The sequence below is a fragment of the Trichomycterus rosablanca genome, chromosome 12 (genome assembly GCF_030014385.1).
Source record: "Trichomycterus rosablanca isolate fTriRos1 chromosome 12, fTriRos1.hap1, whole genome shotgun sequence".
Classification (NCBI taxonomy): domain Eukaryota; kingdom Metazoa; phylum Chordata; class Actinopteri; order Siluriformes; family Trichomycteridae; genus Trichomycterus; species Trichomycterus rosablanca.
In genome coordinates, this window is record NC_085999.1 from 14,770,252 (window position 1) to 14,797,473 (window position 27,222).

Sequence of the window (27,222 nt, forward strand, 5' to 3'; positions counted from 1 at the left end):
AAGAAGTCTTTCATTCAGTCCTCTTTCAAAAATCTGTCTTGAAAAAACACGATTTAGAAAGTCATCTTTTAAAAAGCTGAGTGAATTCAAATGCGTAAAATGATTCTTTCATTCAGTAGTTGGACACAAAGTCTACCTTGAAACACTGGGGTTAAAGCAGAAATACATCAGGTTCCACTTTATTGCAGAGCATTGCTTTAAGCACCAATCCAATGTGGAAAATACGTAGTTTAGAGCAACCAATCCACCTACTTAATAATACGTAGTTTATAGCAACCAATCCACCTACTTAGTAATACGTAGTTTATAGCAACCAATCCACCTACTTAATAATACGTAGTTTATAGCAACCAATCCACCTACTTAGTAATACGTAGTTTATAGCAACCAATCCACCTACTTAATAATACGTAGTTTATAGCAACCAATCCACCTACTTAGTAATACGTAGTTTATAGCAACCAATCCACCTACTTAGTAATACGTAGTTTATAGCAACCAATCCACCTACTTAATAATACGTAGTTTATAGCAACCAATCCACCTACTTAGTAATACGTAGTTTAGAGCAACCAATCCACCTACTTAATAATACGTAGTTTAGAGCAACCAATCCACCTACTTAGTAATACGTAGTTTATAGCAACCAATCCACCTACTTAATAATACGTAGTTTATAGCAACCAATCCACCTACTTAATAATACGTAGTTTAGAGCAACCAATCCACCTACTTAATAATACGTAGTTCATAGCAACCAATCCACCTACTTAATAATACGTAGTTTAGAGCAACCAATCCACCTACTTAGTAATACGTAGTTTATAGCAACCAATCCACCTACTTAATAATACGTAGTTTAGAGCAACCAATCCACCTACTTAATAATACGTAGTTCATAGCAACCAATCCACCTACTTAATAATACGTAGTTTAGAGCAACCAATCCACCTACTTAGTAATACGTAGTTTATAGCAACCAATCCACCTACTTAATAATACGTAGTTTATAGCAACCAATCCACCTACTTAGTAATACGTAGTTTATAGCAACCAATCCACCTACTTAGTAATGCATAGTTTAGAGTAACCAATCCACCTACTTAGTAATACGTAACCAGTCCACCTACTTAGTAATGCATAGTTTAGAGTAACCAATCCACCTACTTAGTAATACGTAGTTTAGAGTAACCAATCTACCTACTTAGTAATGCATAGTTTAGAGTAACCAATCCACCTACTTAGTAATGCGTAGTTTAGAGTAACCAATCCATCTACTTAGTAATACGTAGTTTAGAGTAACCAATCCACGTACTGACATTTTTTTGTACATTAAAGTTGTTGTAAAACTGTTGTAGCTGGAGGATACACCAATGTTTATACAGATGCTTGTGCTTTTTTTTTTTGGGTGTCAGAATCACCCAATCAACCAATCCACCTACTTAATAATACGTAGTTCATAGCAACCAATCCACCTACTTAATAATACGTAGTTTAGAGCAACCAATCCACCTACTTAGTAATACGTAGTTTATAGCAACCAATCCACCTACTTAATAATACGTAGTTCATAGCAACCAATCCACCTACTTAGTATTGGTAACCATTATACCTACTTAGTAATGCATAGTTTAGAGTAACCAATCCACCTACTTAGTAATACGTAACCAGTCCACCTACTTAGTAATGCATAGTTTAGAGTAACCAATCCACCTACTTAGTAATACGTAGTTTAGAGTAACCAATCTACCTACTTAGTAATGCATAGTTTAGAGTAACCAATCCACCTACTTAGTAATGCGTAGTTTAGAGTAACCAATCCATCTACTTAGTAATACGTAGTTTAGAGTAACCAATCCACGTACTGACATTTTTTTGTACATTAAAGTTGTTGTAAAACTGTTGTAGCTGGAGGATACACCAATGTTTATACAGATGCTTGTGCTTTTTTTTTTTGGGTGTCAGAATCCGTCATGCTGTAAACTGAATTGCAGATATTTCATTTTATAATTGTATATCCAGGATCTAATTTGCTTTTTCTTTTGTTAATTTGTTTGTTGCTGTCAGGTATAATTATTTTTTAATAAATGTAGTTCCATTTTAATATTCTGGCACTAGTTCATTATTTCATTGCAATATGAGATATTACTATATAAGGATTTATTATATTTTTTATTGCTCATTTCTTGTTAAAGGGGAACAGCCACATATTATTAATAATATAATGGATATTATTGATATGAAAAAAGGCTGTTTAATGCCAAAGCTCTGATTGGGAGGAGTTTCTCAAATCATTTTAAGAAAACTTTTTAACAAGCAAGAATAATCCATCTAAACAAAGTCACATTCTGTTTGTGTTAAAGTAAAGGCCTCCACATACAGTGGGGTCAAAAAGTATTTAGTCAGCCACTGATTGTGCAAGTTCTCCTACTTAGAAAGATGAGAGAGGTCTGTAATTTTCATCATAGGTACACTTCAACTATGAGAGACAAAATGAGAAAAAAAATCCAGGAAATCACATTGTAGGATTTTTAAAGAATTTATTCGTAAATTATGGTGGAAAATAAGTATTTGGTCAATAACAAACAAGCAAGATTTCTGGCTCTCACAGACCTGTAACTTATTCTTTAAGAAGCTCTTCTGTCTTCCACTCGTTACCTGTATTAATTGCACCTGTTTGACCTCGTTATCTGTATAAAAGACACCTGTCCACAGCCTCAAACAGTCAGACTCCAAACTCAACCATGGCCAAGACCAAAGAGCTGTCGAAGGACACCAGGAAGAAAATTGTAGACCTGCACCAGGCTGGGAAGAGTAAATCTACAATACGCAAGCAGGTTGGTGTGAATAAATCAACTGTGGGAACAATTGTAAGAAAATGGAAGACATACAAGACCATTGATAATCTCCCTTGGGGTCAAGATCTCATCCCGTGGGGTCAAAATGATAATTAGAACGGTGAGCAAAAATCCCAGAACTACACGGAGGGACCTGATGAATGACCTGCAGAGAGCTGGGACCAAAGTAACAAAGGCTACCATCAGTAACACACTACGCAGAGAGGGACTCAAATCCTGCAGTGCCAGGCGTGTCCCCTGCTTAAGCCAGTACATGTCCAGGCCCGTCTGAAGTTTGCCAGAGAGCATATAGATGATCCAGAAGAGGATTGGGAGAATATCATGTGGTCAGATGAAACCAAAATGGAACTTTTTGGTAAAAACTCAACTCGTCGTGTTTGGAGGAAGAAGAAAAACCCAAGAACACCATACCTAATGTGAAGCATGGGGGTGGAAACATCATGCTTTGGGGCTGTTTTTCTGCAAAGGGGACAGGGCGACTGATCCGTGTTAAGGGAAGAATGAACGGGGCGATGTATCGTGAGATTTTAAGCCAAAACCTCCTTCCATCAGTGAGAGCATTGAAGATGGAACGTGGCTGGGTCTTCCAGCATGACAATGATCCCAAACTCACCGCTCGGGCAATGAAGGAGTGGCTCCGTAAAAAGCATTTCAAGGTCCTGGAGTGGACTAGCCAGTCTCCAGACCTCAACCACATAGAAAATTTGTGGAGTCCATGTTGCCCAGCGACAGCCCCAAAACATCACTGCTCTAGAGGAGATCTGCATGTAGCAATGAGCCAAAATACCAGCTACAGTGTGTGCAAACCTGGTGAAGACTTACAGGAAACGTTTGACCTCTGTCATTGCCAACAAAGGTTTTGTTACAAAGTATTGAGTTGAACTTTTGTTATTGACCAAATACTTATTTTCCACCATAATTTACAAATAAATTCTTTAAAAATCCTACAATGTGATTTCCTGGATTTTTTTTTTCTCATTTTGTCTCTCATAGTTGAAGTGTACCTATGATGAAAATTACAGACCTCTCTCATCTTTCTAAGTAGGAGAACTTGCACAATCAGTGGCTGACTAAATACTTTTTGTCCCCACTGTACTTCCTGTGAAACTAGGTTTGCGAGTGTTGCACGAAGCCGAACACGCCTTCGCGAGCTTACAAGCTGGCATACTTTCAGCGGTTTTGTTTTGCCCGTCACGTCTGCTCCACAGCTGCAGGTGATGCTGTGACATTTATGATGTTAAGTTTCATGACTACCGAAAAATGATCACAGTTATGGCGATGTGCGAGGTATTGGAAGTGTGTAAAAAATGCTACAAGAAGTAGCAGAGGAAGAACTGTTTTTGCTGCTCTGTCTCTGTCTTTACCAAAAGAAGAAAAGAGAAAGACGCAGGAGGTACGTGAGACCTTTGAACAGATCAAGGGTTGAGGACGCAGAGTTTATAATGTTGGTAAAACAATAATAACAATCTGAGTGTCTTTATAATCTCTCAGCAAAGAATCATAAAGGTTACAATTCCGCCATACTTGCTCTGAGAGACGCCCCTCAAAAGTATCCATGTTTGTTTTCATGGCACGCCTCTTTTTTTTCCAACCAGTCACAGGCGTTGTTGTGGAGTGTCGTCATCCACGGAGTTCGCCCAGCTTCCATGTGCGTGACAAGGCAAGCGAAGCCTCTGCTCGACGTCTGTAGTTGTTCACTTTCTGCGCAATAACGTCACATTGGTCACCGAAGCCAGGCGAACGTCATCTCCACATGAAGTATGCTGAGGCCTTTAGAGAGTGCAGATGGTAGACTGGCCTGTATGCAGTTCAGACATGCCTTTTATTGACAAACGTGTAGAGCACTATTAAGTGCAATATTTTATAATGGAGACCCTGGATTGTTGTGATTGTTAATTTTAAGCTTCTGACTGGTGTGAAAATGCTTCAGTGTGCATATAGCCCTGACCTGTGACACATCTGGGATGAATTAAAATCTTGATTGCAAGCCAGGTCTTTTACAAACCTAACAAATGCTTTTTAAATTCTTATTAAACACGCCCAAGTCTTGTGAAAAGGTCTCCAGAAAGAGTGGAGGCTGTTTTGACTGCAAGGTGATGGGAAGGGTCCTGTTATTTCATCTACTTTTATTGCTGTGGAAGTGTGAAAATGAAAACTAAAGGTCATGTGACTCAGACTGTATGTAAGCAGAGCTATTTTATGTTGAGGTTATATCTGGTAAATGAATATATTTAAGACTAAGCCTTGGCGGTAGCTTTGTAAAATAATGATAAATGTGTAAATGTGCATTTAAACATGCAGAACATTTATTATAACCATTTTCTTACGTAGTTCACTGCAGAGGTTGTGTTTAGAACAAAATGTCATTTGGCCGAGGGCCATCTGAACTTTTGCCATAAATCTGGTCTTTTTTTTCCTCAAGTTTTCATGTACAGATCTAAACCCTATTAAGCATTTAGGGGAGCGCTGATAAAGTCAAGCATTCAGTACCATCACAAGATTCAACATTCCAAGCCTGCTTGAGTGCATTACAGCAAAAGAGGGGGATATTTAAGCTGATGATTTCATTTGTAATAAAGGTTTATTCATTTAAAAAATGCTAATTAGAATAATTTTCTCTGTATCGGTATTGGTCCGATATTGACCCAAATCACTGGATCGGATATCGGAAGAAAAAAAACGTGTAATCCGATCCGATACTGTTGCATAATGTAAATAACACTTAAAGTAAATAACACAATGTAAATAAGGCCATTGTTTATGTGTAAAGTAAATAACACATGAAGATACGTTCCAACAGAGTGCCGTTTATTGTCAGCTCACTCGACAACTGCCGTAACAAGGTGCATTTTGATGACATCATTAACGTGCCGCTAATCTACAACTCATCTGCAACAGCCATTCAGAAATTAAAATACACTGATCTACTTCAACTTTTAGCATTTAAAAAAAATCATCTACTACTGCCACATCTAAAAACACTGTATAACACAATAAAAACCGTTTTATAAATGATAAATCGCTCACCTGAGATAAAGAAAATCTGGTCCTGGCATCTCTCACATCCTCAACAAATAATCCATTAGTGTTATAAAATAAAACAAACTACACCTCTTCCTGTTTTCCTCTTCAAAATCCAGCAGTTTTTAATAAGCACGCTTTGATTTTGAATAATCTAAAAACGTGACAGAACTTTAACAAAAAATCTCAACTCTGCGTCAATTTTAATTGGTCCTCGGGTTTGATTGACATCCACATCTTGTTGTAGGTTATGTATTTATTCCTTTAGAATAGTTGTTTCACAGTCTGAGCATTGTTATAGCTAGTTTAACCATGGTGCATTGCGGCATGTATTATTACTGCTTAGTTGTTTGAGAGGAGAAATGACGGTCGGATTGGTATCGGCATCGGCAGATACTCAATTTGCAGTATCGGACATAAAAAAGTGGTATCAAGCCAGCCCTAGTCCCCAGTGTAGATTAGAAACTATTTCATGATCATATGTAGGTGTTTAAAAAAGAGGAAAAATTAAAGAATATTAAGATTTAAAGGAAAAATATAGAATGTTTTTAGGACTGCCAATATTTTTGACTGGTCTTGTATTTTTGTTTTTCATTTCCTTGGTTGTTTTCACATCCAAATTCACCCAGTCAAATTAGTGAATATATAACAACACAGATATAAAAGCATAGATTTGTCAGCTTTGAATTACTGGGTCCCCTCTGGCTAGACACTCATTAGTAGAATATGATTAACACAGAATCTCCTACCATCTTGTCTTATCATATTAACATCTCACATTCCCTCACACGCCTTTCATTTTCTTAGCTCACGCTGTGTGTGAATGGCACGTATAAAAATAGCATTTACACTACATGGTGAGAATATCACATTTATTAATATAAACGTACTGCTGTAAAGCTTGCATCTTAATATGCTCTTAAAGACTGTAGGGAGACATCATAATTCATAATTCAGCCACAAGTAACACTGACATGAATTGGAATGTGGACTGTAAGGCAGACCTCACCCCCCATGATCAGTGCTCAAAGTTGTTTTTCCCGATCTATTTTACACTAAACTTGGCAAAATATCTAATTTACATTTTTGGCATTTAGCAGACTGAAAAGTGACATCCAAAGCGATTGACAGTACCGTATACAGTCTTAGCAAATGAGGGTCAGTGATCCAACAGTGGCAACCTAGCAGTAGTGGGGCTTGAACCAGTAACCTTTCAATTACTAGTCCAGTTCCTTACCCCTTAGGCTACAAATGCCCATAGCCCATATTTCTTTACATACCCTTACTTTGTGGCTTAATTTGTGTACAATGTTTAAGTGTTAACACTAGTAGACTGATTATTAAAATCCTTGTATTATTAAAGTTTGAAATATGATTGTTTTTGTGTATTTTATTATGTGTGTTCTGTCTAATACATGTTAATGTAATAACCCACTCTTGCCTCTTTTGTGCCATGCAGGAGGGGGTGGAGGTCAGAGTGGCACGGATCTTCAACACATTTGGTTCTCGCATGCACATGAACGATGGTCGGGTGGTTAGTAACTTCATCCTGCAGGCATTACAGGGCGAGCCACTGACGGTAAGGCACACACCCATTTCTGACTTAACGGGCTAATCTAAGAGATTAAAAACATTTGTTTTAAAGTGGTTGTTTCTGTGTTTTTTCTGTAGGTTTATGGATCAGGATCACAGACTAGAGCATTTCAGTATGTCAGGTAAGCCTTGCCTCATTTTAACCTGATCCCTTATAAAATATGAAAACAGTAGTGGGGGAAAAGGAAAACCAAACCCAAGTCCATGTTTCACCACTGTTACATCACCTTTCTTTTGTTGTACTTTTGCCAGTTGAATTTTTGCCAATTCTTGCTTGATGTTTAGGTTTGGCTGCTCAACAGTTCATCTTTTGATTGATACTTAGGTGTAGATATGCTTAGGGCATGAGTGGCACACAATGAAGTGCGTCAATTGCATTTTATGACTTCCTAAATCCAGTTGTAGCCATTCAAAATCCAGTCTCTGAGGTATTTCATTAAGGGTTTTTCCACCACATAGATAGACAGACAGACAGATAGATAGACTGATGTACACATATATAGTTGCACCCCTTTATTGCACACACACACACACACACACATATATATATATATATGTATGTATGTATGTATGCATGCATGTATGTATGTATGTACAGTATATCCTCTTTTGTCAAACATCAGGTTTTGTTGTTTGATGAATATTTCCGGTAACTTATTAACATGCTTTTTAAGCACAGTTCAAATCTAATTTAAAGGTGGCAGTAACTAGTATAGGCTTTCCTAATTGGAAAATTATCTGTTTAATAATATTCTGTAATGTGTAAATGATTAATAAAAAAAACAAGGACAAGGTGACAAGTAATATCATCCTGACATTAATCATTTGTAATTTTAAGGGAATTACTGACATTAGGTGAGGGATTGAAGCTATCCAGGGCTGTTTGAAGCTGTACTATTGAACATTTAATAAAGGAAGCAGAAGCTACTTATTAGTTTTGGGTAAATAAATAAAAAATATGTTTCTTGTATATGCTTAATTTGACTTGAGTGCTTAGTTTAATTATGGCACATTAATTTATATTAAAATTAGGTAAAATGTTGTTTTATAATTTTTTTGAACTAAATCATTGTTTACTATATTAACATGTACACCTGCCTGTATGCTTATTAACCTGCTAAGTGTAAAACAAGATTCTAGATACAGATCATTTGTAAATGAAAATATATGCACGTTTGCTTACAATATGCCTGTTACCAGTTTGTGTAGATTGGTCTAGATCTGACAAATTATGTTAAAAAGAGAAGGTCTACAAGCCTGGAAAATTAATAATGTCCATATCATGTTCCATGACTATATATTAATGACTCAGTTTGCTTATGACATCAAAAGCATTACTGTGGGAACCGGGATTTTCTACCAGTTATTGAATCTATATCAGCTATATCCCAAAGCACATACTAAGTACTAACTATTTTATAGTAACAATGTCGCCTCACAGCAAGAAGGTCCTGAACAATAATCCAGACTAAAGCTTTCTTTTTGGACACTTTATGAGAAGAACCATTTCATTAGAAAATAAAATTATTGGAAGAGTTGAAGGTAGAAGAGAAAGAAGATGGCCAACAACATGATGTATGGATACAATTAGCACTTAATAATAGTAATAATAATAACAATACATAAGTATTTACACCCTTAAACATTTCCACATTTTGTAGCTATTGAAATAACCTTGTTGGTATCATTTCTCTGTGGTGATGTATTGAAAAAAAAAAGAAACCCCTTAAAATGTTTGTATAGCATATTATGTTCACAAAGAGTGTAGTAAATCATCACAGCTTTGCTATAATAAAAATGTCTATTATATTATATTATTTCTAAATAAACAAATAAAAAAATCCTTGAATTTAGTACTGACAATATATTCTGCTACAAAGTAGTTTCACAACAAATGAGTTGTATTTTACCCTACCAAGTAATGATAGTTTAAAATACAATTTGCACTTTTGTATACAAAGCATTTTAAGCACACTAAAGGAGTGTTTTAGTGTTTTGTACATTCATATTACTTTATTTGATTTTCACATTGTCAAATGCATTTTCAGTGTCTGTGATGCTCCAAAAAGCGTTTTAAGCACAATACAGAGATGCTTCAGTGTTTTTATGCGTTCCTTTTTACTTTGTTGATACTGACATTGCCAAATGCATTTTCAGCATTGGAGAAATTTATAAAACTAGTGAAGTGTTTTTATGTATTTGTACTTTAAAAGTGTAAAATTGATATAGTGTTATGTATAAAACCCAGATGCCTTTGTAGCCTATTGTGTTAAAGCCGGCTAGAGAATTGTTACAGTTGCATAATAACTATAATAATAAGGGACAGTGGTAGCCTAATGGGTAGGGCTTTGAGCTATCAACTGAAAGGTTGAGAGTTCGAATCCCAGCTCTGCCATTCAGCCACTAATGGGCCCTTGAGCAAGGCCCTTAACCCTCTCTGCTCCAGGGTGCCGTACAATGGCTGACCCTGTGCTCTGACCCCAGCTTTCAAACAAGCTGGGATACGCGAAGAAAGAATTTTTAGCGGAAGATAGCTGAAGTATTGGTAATTTAGGTAATGGTAATTTAGTGTGTTATCATGGAAAACATAATGTTGTTTGAACTAGAAAATTATGCCATTGGTTGTTTTAACATACTGAAGGATTTATTTTTTCTGCTTTGTAGCAATACACCACCATATGTCTTTACACTAGTTAGTTAAGAATATTAAAGTAGGAAAGAGAGAATCAATCAGCATTGTACTGTTGTTTTGTAAATAAATGTGTAAACAATGTTTAGGTGTAGGATGTTTGGCCATGTATCACATCACATTAATATTCTCTGCATTCATTCTTTGTTACAGTGACCTTGTAAATGGTCTTGTAGCCTTGATGAACAGCAACATAAGCAGTCCTGTTAACCTGGTAAGCTCCTTTCAAATGTTTGATGAAATACCAATATTTTAAAATGCCTTTTTATATCATTAATGGTCTTGTTTATAAAGTTAGACACCTTTTATTGGTTGTAATGTGCAAATGAATGTTCTGCTGCAAGGTAAATCACAGCTATATATCACTGATTCACCCCAACGATGAACTCAGATGATAACAAAGCTTTAATCCTCTAAAGATCTCATGTGTAGCTGGGTAAGAGTGTAAATCAGTGCAGTTTTAGCTCCACAGCCAGGCTTTCATGGCTGTCTACAGACATTAGCCATCATAATGATATTTATTTTGTTGCTGTATGAGTCAGAGTAAGGGTTGGTAATGGGTTCTGCTAGCATGAATGGAAAAAGTAGAACTATTTATAAAAAAAAAAAAAAAAAAAAAAAAAAAAAAGCAACACCAGCGCCGAGATTCTGAACTCCTTGGTTCTAAGCTCGGTGTTGCCGCTGGGCGGCATCTAGCAGGCATAATTTTCAGTGTCTGCAGCAGACACGTCTCTGCTAGGGCCACCTACTACATCAGCATTTCACGAACATTTTAAGGCTGTTTAATTGATGCACAAGCTAAGCAAACCCCTTCTAATGCACAACATGGGTCAAAAATGACCCATATTCATCCATTCAAGAATATTTTCATATGCACATTTGTCAGTTATTCATGTATTTGCTGTCTTAGCTAATAAAAGCTATCTATACTAGAATGTGTAAACAGCTAGCAAGCAAATAGTATTGGACATATTCAAGATTCAAGAGCCTAATCTTTGGTTGTCTTTCAAAAGATCAGTAAATATGTTTTTGACTAAAAACACTTACAAATGTCAGTAGTTTCTGTCAAATTCCATAGTAAATACATAAGGGTCATTTTTATGTAAACCCATGTTGTGCATTAGAAGGGTAGTGATACAAAAATGATTTTTATTAAAAAAGTAAAAAATATAAAACTGAAATAAGGATTTGTGATGATCAAAAACAAGTTAATTGAGGAATTCATGGAAGCTTGAATGATGAAATTAATTTATTGCAAAGATATAGAAAATAAAAACTCAGTTAGGTCACTTTTGACCCAGGTTGTTCATCAAAGGGTTAAGCCATAGCACTTCAATCAATCATTCTGATGGTAAATGACATTGCTCTGTCTCTTAATATTATTGATTTTCTGATCTGCTCTGCTTTCAGGGGAACCCAGAGGAGCACACCATACTGGAATTTGCTCAAATGATTAAAAGCCTGGTTGGTGAGTGGCAAATCAATGCACAAATAAAACACACACACACACACACACACACATACACACACACACACACACACACACACACACACACACACACACACACACACAGACAGTACAAACATTGCACACATCTCACACACACACATGCACATTCTTTTATTTTTCCAATAAATTAATGTTGGCTTTCCATTATAGACCACTCTCTTATTCCCTCTCTCTTTCTCTTTCTCTCTCTCTCTCACACTCGCTCTATTTCTGTTCAGTGAGCCGCAGTCATATTCAGTTCCTCCCGGAGGCACAGGACGACCCTCAAAGACGGCGGCCAGACATCCGAAAGGCCAAAATGCTGCTCGGATGGGAGCCTGTGGTGAGTGCTGCCCTACAGAAGTCATTTTGATGGGAATTGGGATACATCAGGTTAAACATCCAAATTTAAGAGACTTGCACTTTACCACTTAAAGCCAGGCTTCCACTTGCTTTGAATTATGTATAGACACAATGGCTGCCTCATGTATCCTGCATTCATAAAGCATGCTGCTTGCTGTGTATATGCTTAAAACATGAACCCAACACTTACACTGTTAGTGTAAGTTTTTAGTGTAAGTAAGTTTTTGCCCCTGACCTGGTTTCTTCTATCTTAAGATAAAGATAACACAAGTAAATACAAATGCAGCTTTTCAATAATCATTCTACTTTTTAAAGATTAAGATTTATTCAAACTCTACATGACCCATGTGAAAATGTAATTGCCCTCCTAAACCTAAGGTTGGTTGTGCCACATTTGCCAGTATTAACTACAATTTAGCATTTCTATAGCATCTGTATGTAAATATCTTTAGTGTGGCATCATGTGCTGCTTTTTGAGAACTTCTAGCCTGCTTCATGTTGTCAGACAGATTATATTTAAGTGATGTTTAGATTCAACAGGTCTGGGTGTAATCATGCAAGGGTGTAGTGAAATCGAACCCAATGTCACTAGCACTAATTGACGTTAGTTAACTTGTTAATTTAATTACTAAGGTAGCTACTTTTTCACAGGGCCAAGTAGAGCCAAACAGCTTTTTCCTTTACTAAATAAAATGATTTAAAAAGGCTTGTAATTTTGTGTTTACTTAGTGTTTACTTTTTTGTCTAATATTAAAAGTAGTTTGACAATTTGAGACATATAAGTGTGACAAATATGCAAGAAATTGTGAAGTGGGAAAATACTTTTTACAGCACTGTATGTATGGTGCCAGACAAAAAACATCCAGGCAGTATGGTATATATGAAATAAAGGCAGCATTAACAGCTAAGTAAAGAAAAGTTATGTTACTTACATAGGTTCTACACACCAATGTTCTATACATTTTTATAAATAGTATTTACAAAATTTTACTATGTAAACAACAACAATCATGGTTTAATTGTGGGCAGTTAATTGTTGTTTAAAAAGTGGGCAGTTGTAGCTTAAGGTACTGGACTAGTAATCAAAAGGTCACTGGTTCAAGGCTGGTTGCCACTACTGGGCCAATTAGCTAGGCCCTTAACCCTTAATTTCTTAGACTGTATACTGTCACAGTACTGTAAGTAGATTTGGATAAAACGTCTGCTAAGTGCCGAAAATGTAAATGTAAATTGTTATTGGAAGCAGTTCATCTCCACATAGATGATCACATACCATATTGTATATAGGATGTTGCATTTATTTACCATCTGGAGATGGTGGATTTCAATATAGTAACAACAGTGTATGAATTTATTAGCTAGCTGTAGGAATTTATTAGCGCTTTATTAAGTTGGCTAATACGGTAGTATGTGGTGCGGAATGCTGTTTTAGCTATTAGTTCAGGATATATAAAGGGTGCATGAAAGGGAATGTGACCAACATGGCTAAATCAATTATGTAAAAATAACAAAATTGGCCTCATCATTTCATTTGCCAGCCACTTGTGTACTACTTATTTAATTGAAGATAATGCCAGAAAATAATAGCACCAGGCAAGATGTTTTTTTACAGCTACATTTACTATGGCTAGGTAACATTCTGAGAACTGTTGGGGAAATCTATAGACTGTACTCAGATAAATAAAAAGGTTCTGCTTATTACCCCGATACTGTTTTAAAGATAATAGATGAAAAAAATCTATTGCAAATTTGAAGCCACAAATTATCGAGTCTGAAAGTGATGTGCTAATTGCCAGTTTCTGTTTCACAAGAGGGAAAGTAAATTATAGCTCATGTTCATTTTAGTTCATTTCAAATTACAGTCATTTAAGTAAATGAAACACTATTTTTATATTGAATTAACATAAAATAGATTACAGATATTTGTACACATTAGTTCGCCTCAGTGTTTCACTGCCATTTTATTAATGGCAAGTTTGCTAACTTTATCAAAGACTGTTAAATGAGCCACCTACTGGCGAGCGGGAAAATGCCACTGTTAGCATAGCACTGTGTTACTGCCACAATATGGAATTAAATCTCTATTAACAGTTACAATATAACAAATTACAAATGGAATTAATATAAACAAACTACAAAGCTATTAAACAATGAAGACATTCAACGCTAAAGGATACAGTCCACTTTGGACAGAGAATACACATAAGTATGGTATACATTTTTGAGGGAAAAACATTTTGGACTGACTGAAAATAATTGCTAAAAATAAAATTGGGAGTGCAAACTAAATTTAAATATTAAGGCCATTTATAGGAGAATCACTTAGGGTGTCTGAGAAATTTTGGGGTTTTATTCACATGTCCATCCTGAACTGTTTATTGCAAACATTCATGCAAACCTTCTACAAAGGGTAACAAAAGTTGAGGAATAAACCCAGGTTCCTGGAACCCCTGCTTCATTGTGGTACCACACTACCTGCTTTTTTTAATATAAGTAATATAATTTCTTATTTGTCCCATTCACCTTTCTCTCTCATTTCTAACACCTTGTCCTGAAATGAATTATGTTCACTTCGTGTTTTTTATTATTGAGTTAATCAGTAATTTACTATTCTATCTAACAAATTAGTCCATAATGGCATCTGATTTTATTGTACATGCACAGATATGGAATAGCTTATCGACCCTGACTGTCATACGTTTATGGTTAAGGTTGGGTGCTGGGTGGTATATATTGTAGAAATGTATCTAGTAGTAAGATAAGATAAAGTAGCCTTTTATTATCCCACAAGGGGGAATTTGCATTGTTACAGCAGCAAGCGTGGAAGCAGAACATACAAAAAAAAAGCATAAACATAAACTGTGAAAAATATAAAGATATATAAATACAATAACATAAAGACTACACAAGTAAATACAAATGCAGCTTTTCAATAATCATTCCATTTATTAAAGTTTAAGATTTATTCAAAACCTATATGACCTATGTGAAAATGCAATTACCCTCCTAAACCTAAAGTTGGCTGTGCCACTTTTGCCAGTATTAACTACAATTAAGCTTTTCAATAGCATCTGTATCTAAATCTCTTTAGAGTGTGGCACAGCTTTGTAGAAATACAAAGATATATAAAAATATTTACAACTGTTACAAATATTGCACATTGTTACTGATGTTATCAGCATATATTGCACAAGTGATTAAGTATAACTTTAAGGGTTAATACAGTTAAGGGAGAATAGATATGAGTCCAGGTTATTTATTGTGATGGAGAGTGTCTGGTGCTCTGCTTGGGGCAGTGCTGATTGTAAAGCCTGACAGCAGCACGTAGAAAGGAGCTGCGGTATCTCTTTTTTGAACACCACAGCTGGAGGAGTCTGTCAGTGAAAGAGTTGCTTAGTGATGTGATCTCTTGCAGTGGGTGTGAGGTGTTCTCCATTAAGGATGACAGCTTGGCCATTGTCTTTCTTTCCCCAACTGGCGCAACCCAGGACAGAACTTGCCTGCCTGATTAGTTTATCCAACTTCCTCCAACTTCATGTTGTGATATCACTACCCCAGCAACTCCATAAAAATGTCTGATGCCAGCACAGAGTCAGAAAGAATCCAGTAGAGCCCCCTGCATTCCAAAACACCAGTCTTCTCAATAAATGAAGTCAAGAGGCCTGTGTTGTCAGTCCAGTCAATTTTATTATTTAGGTGAACTACCAGGTACTGTACCAGGTAAGTATTGACAATCTCATTATCAGTTCACTGGTTTTAGTGAAAAAGAGTAAAATTAGCCCTGCAAAAATCCACCAACTACGCTGTTGCTTTGCCAATATTAATCTGGAGCCAGTTCTGCTGACATCAGTCCACTTGGTGTGTTCCTTGTACTCGCTATAATCACCATCCACGATGTAGCCAACAGTAGCAGAATTATCAGAAAATTTCAGTTGGTGTAGGGTGAAGAGAAACAGGGCCAGGACTGTCCCCTGTGGAGCCCCTGTGCTGCAGAAGATTGTGGCTGACACAGTTTTCTGTAGTAAGAAAGTGGTCCACCCTTTTACTCTCAATCTTTCTCTTACCAAGGTGCCATTAGTTCCAGATTTAAATATGTTGATAGAGTATTTTGGCTGTACCACTCACCTCTAGTTCAGATAATTATAGGGAAAGAAGAAGAAGGGGAAGTTGTATTTTGTATTTTAAATTTCAGTAATGGGAGCAGTGTGCGGACCAATAGCTTAGTCTCAATTTACCCGTTGTAAATGCCTTGTGGAAGTTTTTATTAATCTCTACAATTTAAAAAAACTAAGTTTTTATATTTGATGTTTTCTGATTATATGTAACTTAATTTGTATTCTAGGTGCCATTGGAGGAGGGTCTGAATAAAACCATCCAGTACTTCAGCAAGGAGCTGGAGTACCAAGCTAACAATCAGTATATTCCCAAACCCAAAGCTGCTCGCATAAAGAAAGGCAGACCGAGACACAACTAGAAAGACAATGGGCTGTCTCTCAGGAATGTTGGGACTGAGGTGCTGTGGCCTCCAGCTGCCTTTTTAATAAGGGGTGTTTCCCTTTAAACTGGGTGTTTTTCTTTTTTTTTCCAGTTCTTTGAAAAAGCAGCTCAAATGGGAACGGTCTCTGTCGTGCTCGCTTTTCAGACGTGTGCCTCAAAGAAAAAACGTATTGCACTTTGGAACTGTCGATTATCTGTTATTTAAGAAAATGTTGAAATACTCATTGTGTTTTTTTGTATCTATGCTGTGCAGTTTTGTTTGATGTGATTGTTTTTACAGATGCTTTGTGTCTTTGAACAGACATCTCTTTTCAATGTTAAGATTTCTTAAAGCTGGGGGTGGGGTTGAGAAGGGATTTCCAGTTTATTTATCTTGAAGGTGTAGCAGTGGGGATTTGCCTCACTGGAAGACACATACAAAAATGAATCTACGTAAGAAAGCTTTTCTGTATTATTGTGTGATTCTGAGCAAAGTTTATTGTCACAGTGCAAACAAATCAAAGATGCTTTTACTGATTTCAGGTTGGAAAAAAAACTATTTTAATAAAATATTTACATTTGTCATTCCAGTTTTGTTCTGCACTCACTTTTTACTTTTTACAATCACATAATTTCCTTCCATGTGTTTGTGTATGCACCCTTAAATTGAAAGTTTAAATCTACCTGTAAGAAAGAGCTATGACGATGGCTGCAGCTTTAAATCTATGATAACAAGAAAATAAATACTAATCCTAATTAAAAAACACAGAAATGTTCTTAATATAGTTTTAGAGCCATTATAAGAAAACTATGCCTACCTTGACTAATATACACCGATCAGCCTTGTTTCTACATTTACTGTCCATTTTATCAGCTCCACTTACCGTATAGAAACACTTTGTAGTTCTACAATTACTGACTAGTCCATCTGTTTCTCTGCATGCTTTGTTAGCCCCCTTTCATGCTGTTCTTCAATGGTCAGGACTCTCTCAGGACCACTACAGAGTAGGTATTATTTGGGTGGTAGATCATTCTCAGCACTGCAGTGACACTGACATGGTGGTGGTGTGCATCAGCAGCGCTGATGGAGTTTTTAAACACCTCACTGTCACTGCTGGACTGAGAATAGTCCACCAACCAAAATTATATTCAGCCAACAGCGCCCCGTGGGCAGCGTTTTGTGGCCACTGTTGAAGGTCTAGAAGACGACCAGCTTAAACAGCAGCAATAGATGAGCAATTGTCTGTTATTTTACATCTACAAATTGGACCACCTAGGTAGGAGTGTCTAATAGAGTGGACAGTAAGTGGACACAGTGTTTAAAAACTTAGCAGCACTGCTGTGTCTGATCCATTCATAGCAGCACAACACACACTAACACACCACCACAATGTCAGTGTCACTGCAGTGCTGAGAATGATCCACCACCTAAATAATACCTGCTCTGTTGTGGTCCTGTGGGGGTCCTGACTATTGAAGAACAGGGTGAAAGCAGGCTAAAAAGATATGTAGAGAAACAGATGGACTATAGTCAGTAATTGTAGAACTTCAAAGTGCTTCTATATGGTAAGTGGAGCTGATAAAATGGACAGTTAGTGTAGAAACAAGGAGGTGGTTTTAATGCTATGGCTGTTCAGTGTAAGAACTTAGGATAGTATACTGCTTTTGTGGTTCAGTAGAATACGCAGGAGCTTGTTGTTGTTCAATGGCTATTAGCAATACTTTGTAGACAATGCGGAACAAAACAGGTAGCATGTGTAAAATAAGTTAAGTATAACTTTAAAAACATTTTGAGTGGATTTTTCTTTTAAATGTCCTATTTAGACCATTTTACTGTACAAAATTGAATAACTTGAGTTCATTTTTTGAATTGATTCAGAAAAACATTAAAAAAACCATTAAATTAATGCTGACAAAAAAAACATCAGGTTTATTTGCTTTTTCTTAATATACAAAATCTAGTGTAAGAAAATAGCTGGACTACTATAAATGCATGCACACAGAACAGAAGGCAACATCTATATCAAGAAAATCGTATAAAAAACATGTGAAGCATAAGGAATATGAAGTTCTGTTAAGGAAGCCACTTGAAAACCTTTGCGGTTTGGGTATAATTCCATCTATTTTAAATGAGCACTAAAGAACAGTGGGCACCTTCAATACAGATAGTTAACGTACTTACATGATCTGCCTGTTCTAGGATTAGTTTTTACTCAGTTTCCAACATTGCAAAAAAAGCACCTTAATCTAAACACCAGTGAACACTGCGGTTTAATATAGACCTGGCCTGTTGTTCTAAATACAGAAGACCCTTGAGTTACGAACAGTTTACCATACGAAGATTTTGGGTTACGAACGTTCTTTTTCAACTTAATGTACGAACAAATTTTGGGTTACGAACTGAAATTCGCAAAACACGTGACGTCACGAACAAGTTGACTTCGAGCGTCTCTCTCTCGCTATCTCTCTCTCTCTCTCTGTCTCTATATATATATATATATATATATATATATATATATATATATACATACATACATACATATATACATATATATACATATATACATATATACATATATATACATACAGTGAGCGAACATTCGGACAGCAGACTGTGTTTTTTCTGTGTTTTCTTTATATTTTGTAAAATTCAATATTAAAATGGCCCCAAAGAATGTGCAGAGAAAGCTTAGTGGTGAGAAAATGAACAAATCTAATACTATTTGTTGTGTCGTATAATTACTCCTGCCAGTAGCTGTCGCTGTGTATCAGACAGAGGGGACGGTGAGTGAGAGAGAAGAAGGAAGTTCTTTTGTGCAATTACACCTACAAAATACAATACTATTGAAATAAAGAAGGAAATAATAGATAAATATGAGAGTTATTGTTGTTTCTGGTAGATAAATTTTGTATAAAAAATTTATTATGATGTATGGTACAGCACACGTACTGTACTGAAATGTGGTGTGTTTTTTATGTACAGTATTACTGTGTATTGTTGTTTATTATTGTTTATTACAGGAATGTCTATTCTATAATTTAAGATTAATGGAAAATATACTTGTATTTATAACAAAAAAGAGCATTCAAGACATTAGAAAGGTTAGGTAAGGGGGTGATGTGGGAGGTCTGGCACGGATTAATTCTATTTACATTATTTCTTATGGGAAAAATAGGTTTAACTAACGAACATTTTGAATTAAGAAAAGCCCTTCAGAACCAATTAAATTCATAAGTCAAGGGTCTACTGTAGTAGATAAAATAGAAAGAACTGCAATGTTAAGGCCATTCACCAAAGAAAAGTTAATAGTAATCGTAGTTAACATTTGCTCCATGTCTGTAAGCACTGGGGTAGCGAGGACCCATAGGGGAATTCTCATCATAGTGATGCTGTCGCCCTTGGTCGTTGGAGTTGAAATGGTCCATCCAGTAGGAGAGGTCAGCCTCAAGTCTCTGCAAGAAGAAATTACATGCTGAAAATGCATTAAAATTGACAGGTCATTACAGATTTTTATTGTCTCAAATTGTCAGTGTTGACTTGATTTTGATTATTGTTTTACTTTCATGTCATGAAACCTACATGAATTGTTCCGTGCAATGTCATGGAGGCTTTTTTACACACAGACATTTGCAATTCGTAGAAAAACTTACTTTTTAATCTACTTTTAAGACTTACAGCTTTTGCTAGCGAAAAAAACAAAACAACAACTTTCATGTTTGATTGGAGTTGTTACTGAAAAAGGTGGGACAACCAGTTATTAGGTTAAGGAAAGCAATCACTTTTTCACATGTGTTTCATACAAGGACGGATTAAGGATAGTCTGGGCCCCTGGGCAAAGAGTTCAAACATCAAATAGCTCAGTTAAGTGTGTGTATGCATTCAAACTGCTTGAAATTGCTTGTCTTAAATTTAAATAATTGCAAAATTGCTAAATTAATTTGTGTCTCTGCGCTTAAGAGAAATTGAACATAATAATTTTGAAACAATACAAATTCAGAAACATTAAGTAAGGGCCTGAATCGCATATTTGCAACAAAACGTCTGTTATGAAATATGGTAGCTTGCCTGGCAATTTGTAGGTCCCTAGAAAGTCAAGGAGCCATGGTAAACGACTTCTATGGAAGTCAAGGGCCCCATAGCAGGGGCCCTCGTGATCAAGGGCCCTCTAATGGTATGCCCTGCTCTTCTCTAGGGCCCCCTGGTAGGGGCTCTCATAACCAGGGCCCTCTAAAAATATGCCCCCCTCTTTCCTAGGACCCCTAATAGCCAGAAGTCAAAGTCAGAGCAGTGCCACAACGCCTCATCCATTTTCATAAGGGGCCCAAAAGCATGGCTAGGGGCCCCAAGAGGCCCTGGGGTCAAAGTCTCTAATAGTCAGAGGATCCTTAAAATGGAGGGCCCTCGGAAATAAAAATATATTGTATCATAAATGTTGATAGGCATCGCAAAATGTTTTGGGCCAGGGCCCCCCCGGGGCCCCCTGACCTCAAGGGCCCCTGGGCGCTGGCCCCACTGGCCCGGTCAGTAATCCAGCCATGGTTTCATATAATATATATATAAAGTCTTATATAAAAATTTACTAACGTTATCTAATATTAAGATTATTTGGGAGATCTGAAACATTTAAATAACAAAATAGCAAAATAGAAGACATCGTGTGAAGGGTGAAAACGTTTTCACAGTGCTGTATGCACCATTGGTGGAGCATCATCGGCTGAGACTAGATACTTCTTCAGGCAGACAGATAATGGATGAAATACTTATAAAAAATCCCATAAAAAGTTATCAACAACAACATAACATCAAAAAGCAGCTATTTATAAACCTGTAAAAAATAACACTTGTTTGTAGTGTTCCTAGTACGACCATTAAAGTGGCAAAAGAGGCAGGGGGGCCACAAAGGCAGAACTGTAGACTTCACTATTACCTTTTGAGTGCAATAAAAAATATGAAGAAAGCAAAATTGACTCAAAATTGACTAACAGGCAACAATGCTGTCAAAGACTGACATCGAAGTGTGTCAACAGCACATCACTCATCACCCTTCTGGTACTGGAAAAAATGGTTTACTGCTGTCTTCAACTGACTGAATGGGTTTTTAACAAAAACCAACAAATAAGATGGTAGCACAGGCTAGACACGCATTAATCATTTATAGAAATCATAGGCCCAGAGTTCATAAGGTGCAGGATGCATTAATGCACCCTTGGGCTGTAGGTTGAATTATATGCTGTGGGTTAATGTTAAGTATGACCTTACACTTGCAGTGTTACTACGTTTCTTATTCTTCACCTACCGCCTCATCATAGCCCATGTACATAAACTGCTGGATCCACTGCTGTACGTCAGGGCGACTCCGGTCCCACAGGTTCCTCTTAGGCCTCCTTAGAGAAGTCAGGAACTCCTTAGCCTTGCTAGGAGCTACTGCCACAGCTACAGCTGGCTTTACACCATCCTCCACTAGTGGGAATAGAACATAGAGCATGGCAGGAAAACAGGGGGAGTAGAAGCTGGTCAGATTACACACTTATAGCAGATACTGTTATTAAAGAAGAGTCCTGGAAGATCTGAGAACAGAAAGAAAGACCAACAATGTGCTCATGAAGGTGGTAAAATAACGCTTACCTTCTCTCTTCTTTAGAATTTTGTGCAAAGGGCTCTCGCTGGATACATCTGGAAATGTTTTATGAATGGAATGGGATTAATTTTACTTACTCAGCAAAATCTTTTCCCATAAAACACACAATGTGCATTTGTTCTGTGCTGCATAAAGAGCTACTTTCATTAAGCAAAGTGATTACAGATGTTTCATACCCATGTATATACAAAAGTACTTGTTGTAGTACAGGTTAAAAGCATTAAAAATAACCAAACATATTATACACACGTTACCAAGATGCCTAGCACCATGGAGGTAATATAAGTAAGTAAGTAAGATTTCACTTGGTGGTGTAGTGTACCTTAGCCCATATGGTCAATAAAATCATTTTTAATAAACTTTAATTAATGTTTAATCATTTGATCCATCACACTAGAAATCTGTTGGCTGACATAATGTTAATAAATTGTTTCTTAGTAACAACGTTATGAAGAAAATAAAATCTACTATTGTTTTTTAAGACCATTAGTCCACTCTGACAAATATGCTATTATATGCTTTAAATAAGAAAAAAACCTACATATAAAATCCATTACATCTTTATCACTGAAGCCTACTTTTAGATACTTTTTAGTACTCTAGAGCAGACTAAAATACTTTTTTATCCTATGGACTGGCTTGCTATTTATAAAATATTTCAAACAGGCCACTCAGGTGGCGCAGCGGTAAAATACGCTAGCACACCAGAGCTGGGATTTAGAATACGTTGTATCAAATCTCAGCTCTGCCATCGGGCTGGGCTGGGCAGCTATATGAACAAAGTTTGGCTGTTGTTCATCCAAGGAGGGAGTCGGATAGGCACCTCATAACTGATGCAATTACGACCACTGCTAGCTGATTGATAGCGTCTGCACAGAGTAGAGGAATAATGTTGATCAGGGTGTGGCTCTCCATGCACAAGGCTGATCGCATATGAACTCGCCTCATGCAGGTGAAAAGATGCAGTCGGTTACTGCTCATGTGTCAGAGGGGGCCTGTGTCAGTTTGCTCCTCTCAGTTGGGGCAGGGGTCAGCACCAGTAGAGAGGAAGCATAACGCAATTGGGTAAAAATTGGACGTGCAAACAGAAAATAATTACTATAATGCATTAAAAATCTTGGTGGTTAAAAGTGGCTGCCAAATGTACAAAAATTCTATTTTGTACAATCACTTATGGCAGCAATTAAAGCTGCAAGTCACATTCTTTATGGTAGACCCTCTCAAGCTTCATCAAGCTTTATATTTTATATAAGATATAGTTATATATCCTTGCCCTAATCTATGCCCTGCCATGATTTGAGGTCCACATACAGTTCCTTGGACTTCATGGTTTGTTTTTTGTTTTGTAAAAATGCCTGCTAAAATGGGTTTGAATACACTATATATGGCAGTGGTAGCTTAGTGGTTAAGGTACTGGACTGGTGTTCAGAAGTTTGCTGGTTCAAGACAAAATTGTGGGCCACTATATTCAGACACAATTGTAAGTAGCTTTGGATAAAAGAATCTGCAAAATGCCATTAATGTTAATGTGTATAGACACAAAAATCAGCAGCTGTAGTCACTTATCATTAATAACAATAACTTAAGAAGCCATGTCACAGTGTTAAATAATAATAATATACACTTTTTTACACTGGCACTACAAGCTACTACAAGTAATAAGTTGCTGCATGTCTCTTTTTGACCCAGCAGAAAACTGTTACAATAAACTTACAGTAAATGTGTATGTAAATGTAAAATTTGCACATCATCTGTGCCTGCCATTTAATACAAATATCAAAAGTAAATATTATTAACCTGTCAATAAAAAGTTCTATAATATTCGTAAGGAAACTCATTAGCACATGCCTATGAAAAAATCCTGCACAAAGAGAGAATGAAAGGGAAAAAAAGAGATCAATCATGTAATGGAAACAGTGTTTACCTGAGACAGCCAGTAGAAAAACTAATGTCAGGAAAGTGAGGAGTCGTGGGTAAAGGTTTGGTGACATCTTGATCTCTGATTTCTGATCCTTTCCTTTGCCTGCACACGTTTACTCTGGCCGTTAAGGATCCAGTTGCAGTGGAGGGGAGAGGATGGGGAGAGGGAGAACTACACAAACAGATCTAATGGAAACTTGCCCAGCTGCCAGAGGAATAACTTTGTAAAAAACAGTGTGGTTTAAGTAGTTCCAGAGGTTGTGGTGGTTTTACATTATTTTGATATATATAAAAGAAAGAAAGGAAGAAAAAAGAATGAAAAAAGAAAGAAAGAAAGAAGAAAGAATGAAAGAAAGAAAAAAAGAAAAAAAGAAAGAAAGAAAGAAAGAAAGAAAGAAAAAAGAAAGAAAGAATGAAAAAAGAAAGAAAGAAGAAAGAAAGAAAAAAGAGAAAAAAAAGAAACAAAAGAAAAAAGAAAGAAACAAAAGAAAAAAGAAAGAATAAAAGAAAGAAAAAAGAAAAAAGAAAGAAAAAAGAGAGAAAAAAAATAATGACAAAAAGAAAGAATGAAAAAAAAGAAAGAAAAAAGAAAGAAAGAAGAATAATAAAAAAGGAAAGAAGAAAGAAAAAAGAAAGAAAGAAAAATAAGAAAAAAGAAAGATAGAAAGAAAAACGAAAGAAAGAAAAATAATGACAAAAAGAAAGAATGAAATAAAAAAGAAAGAAATAAAAAAGAAAAATAAAGAAAGAAAGAAAAAAGAAAGAAAGAAAAAAGAAAGAAAGTAAATGAAAGAAAGAAAGAAAAAGGAAGGGAAAAAAAAGAAAAAGAAAGAAAGAAAAAAGAAAAAGAAAGAAAGAAAGAAAAAAGAAAGAAAGAAAGAAAGAAAGAAAGAAAGAAAGAATAATAATAATAAAAAACAAAAATAATGAAAGAAAGAAAGAAAGAAAGAAAGAAAGAAAGAAAGAAAGAAAGAAAGAAAGAAAAAAAATAAAGAAAGAAAGAAAAAAGAAAGAAAAAGAAAGAAAGAAAGAAAGAAAGAAAGAAAGAATAATAATAATAAAAAACAAAAAGAATGAAAAAAAGAAAAAAGAAAGAAAGAAAGAAAGAAAGAAAGAAAGAAAGAAAAATGATGACAAAAAGAAAGAATGAAAGAAAAAAGAAAGAAAAAGAAAGAAAAAAAAATTAAATAAATAAAGAAAAAAGAGAAAGGAAGGAAAAAAGAAAGAAAAAAGAAAGAAAAAAAAGAAAGAAAAAAGAAAGAAAGAAAAAAGAAAGAAAGAAAGAAAGAAAAAGAAAGAAAGAAAGAAAAAAGAAAGAAAGAAAGAAAGAAAAAAAATAAAGAAAGAAAGAAAAAAGAAAGGAAAAAGAAATAAAGAAAAATGATGACAAAAAAAAGAATGAAAGAAAAAAGAAAGAAAAAGAAAGAAAGAAAGAAAGAAAGAAAGAAAGAAAGAAAGAAAGAAAGAATAATAATAATAAAAAACAAAAATAATGAAAGAAAGAAAGAAAGAAAGAAAGAAAGAAAGAAAGAAAGAAAGAAAGAAAGAAAGAAAAAAAATAAAGAAAGAAAGAAAAAGAAAGAAAGAAAGAAAGAAAGAAAGAAAGAAAGAAGAAAGAAAGAAGAAAGAAAGAAGAAAGAAAGAAAGAAAGAAGAAAGAAAGAAAGAAAGAAAGAAAAAAGATAGAAAAAAAATAATGACAAAAAGAAAGAATGAAAAAAAAGAAAGAAAAAAGAAAGAAAGAAGAATAATAAAAAAGGAAAGAAGAAAGAAAAAAGAAAGAAAGAAAGAAAAATAAGAAAAAAGAAAGATAGAAAGAAAAACGACAGAAAGAAAAATAATGACAAAAAGAAAGAATGAAATAAAAAAGAAAGAAATAAAAAAGAAAAATAAAGAAAGAAACAAAAAAGAAAGAAAGAAAAAAGAAAGAAAGTAAATAAAAGAAAGAAAGAAAAAGGAAGGGAAAAAAAAGAAAAAGAAAGAAATAAAAAAGAAAAATAAAGAAAGAAAGAAAAAAGAAAGAAAGAAAGAAAAAAGAAAGAAAAAAAAAAAAAAGAAAGGAAAAATAAATAAAGAAAAATGATGACAAAAAGAAATAATGAAAGAAAAAAGAAAGAAAAAGAAAGAAAAAATTTTTTTAATAAATAAAGAAAAAAGAGAAAGGAAGGAAAAAAGAAAGAAAAAAAAGAAAAAGAAAGAAAGAAAAAAGAAAAAGAAAGAAAGGAAAAAGAAAAAAAGAAAAATGATTACAAAAAGAAAGAATGAAAGAAAAAATAAAGAAAGAAAAAAGAAAAAGAAAGAAAGAAACAAAAAAGAAAGAAAGGAAAAAGAAAAAAAGAAAAATGATGACAAAAAGAAATAATGAAAGAAAAAAGAAAGAAAAAGAAAGAAAGAAAAAACGAAAGAAAGAAAAATGAAAGAAAAATAAAGAAAGAAAGAAAGAAAGAAAGAAAGAAAGAAAGAAAGAAAGAAAGAAAGAATAATAATAATAAAAAACAAAAATAATGAAAGAAAGAAAAAAGAAAGAAAGAAAAAAGAAAGAAAAAGAAAGAAAGAAAGAAAGAAAGAAAGAAAGAAAGAAAGAAAGAAAGAAAGAAAGAAAAAGGAAGAAAAAAGAAAGAAAAAGAAAGAAAAAGAAAGAAAAAAGAAAGGAAAAAGAAAAAAAGAAAAATGATGACAAAAAGAAAGAATGAAAGAAAAAAGAAAGAAAGAAAAAAGAAAGAAAAAGAAAGAAAGAAAGAAAGAAAGAAAGAAAGAAAGAAAGAAAGAAAGAAAGAAAGAATAATAATAATAAAAAACAAAAATAATGAAAGAAAGAAAGAAAGAAAGAAAGAAAGAAAGAAAGAAAGAATAATAATAATAAAAAACAAAAATAATGAAAGAAAGAAAAAAGAAAGAAAGAAAAAGAAAGAAAAAGAAAGAAAGAAAGAAAGAAAGAAAGAAAGAAAGAAAGAAAGAAAGAAAGAAAGAAAGAATAATAATAATAAAAAACAAAAATAATGAAAGAAAGAAAAAAGAAATAAAAAAAAAAGAAAGAAAAAGAAAGAAAGAAAGAAAGAAAGAAAGAAAGAAAGAAAGAAAGAAAGAAAAAAGAAAGAAAAAGAAAGAAAAAGAAAGAAAAAAGAAAGGAAAAAGAAATAAAGAAAAATGATGACAAAAAGAAAGAATGAAAGAA

The 27,222-nt window shown here is 34.8% G+C and overlaps 2 protein-coding genes across 3 annotated transcripts in view; one reads left to right on the plus strand and one right to left on the minus strand.

Annotated features, from left to right (window-relative positions):
* Positions 1-17,074, plus strand: part of uxs1 (UDP-glucuronate decarboxylase 1) — a 61,340-nt gene extending 44,266 nt beyond the window's left edge. The window contains exons 10-15 of one of the 2 annotated variants that reach the window (XM_063006394.1): positions 7,339-7,458; positions 7,551-7,594; positions 10,315-10,375; positions 11,572-11,629; positions 11,890-11,993; positions 16,356-17,074. In XM_063006394.1, coding sequence (XP_062862464.1) covers positions 7,339-7,458; positions 7,551-7,594; positions 10,315-10,375; positions 11,572-11,629; positions 11,890-11,993; positions 16,356-16,487 — 519 coding nt within the window. In that variant the 3' untranslated portion in view covers positions 16,488-17,074. Of the gene's footprint in view, positions 1-7,338; positions 7,459-7,550; positions 7,595-10,314; positions 10,376-11,571; positions 11,630-11,889; positions 11,994-15,428 lie in introns of both variants that reach the window. The other variant, XM_063006395.1, reaches the window with a different exon arrangement.
* A 2,475-nt stretch (positions 17,075-19,549) lies between these two features.
* ecrg4a (ECRG4 augurin precursor a) lies at positions 19,550-24,248 on the minus strand. Its single transcript, XM_063006481.1, has 4 exons — positions 24,053-24,248; positions 22,116-22,163; positions 21,787-21,950; positions 19,550-19,942 (listed from the first exon to the last, which is right to left on the minus strand). Exons 1-4 carry the CDS (start codon positions 24,117-24,119, stop codon positions 19,793-19,795), a joined length of 429 nt encoding a protein of 142 aa, XP_062862551.1. The 5' UTR covers positions 24,120-24,248; the 3' UTR covers positions 19,550-19,792.
* Positions 24,249-27,222: the final 2,974 nt, after the last annotated feature.

Coding starts and splice junctions, on each gene's coding strand:
- ecrg4a (XM_063006481.1), bottom strand. CDS start 24,119: ATGTCACCAAACCTTTACCCACGACTCCTCACTTTCCTGACATTAGTT. Junction 21,951..22,115: donor AATTCTAAAGAAGAGAGAAG/GTAAGCGTTATT, acceptor TATTCCCACTAG/TGGAGGATGGTGTAAAGCCA. Junction 19,943..21,786: donor ACATGGGCTATGATGAGGCG/GTAGGTGAAGAA, acceptor TTCTTCTTGCAG/AGACTTGAGGCTGACCTCTC.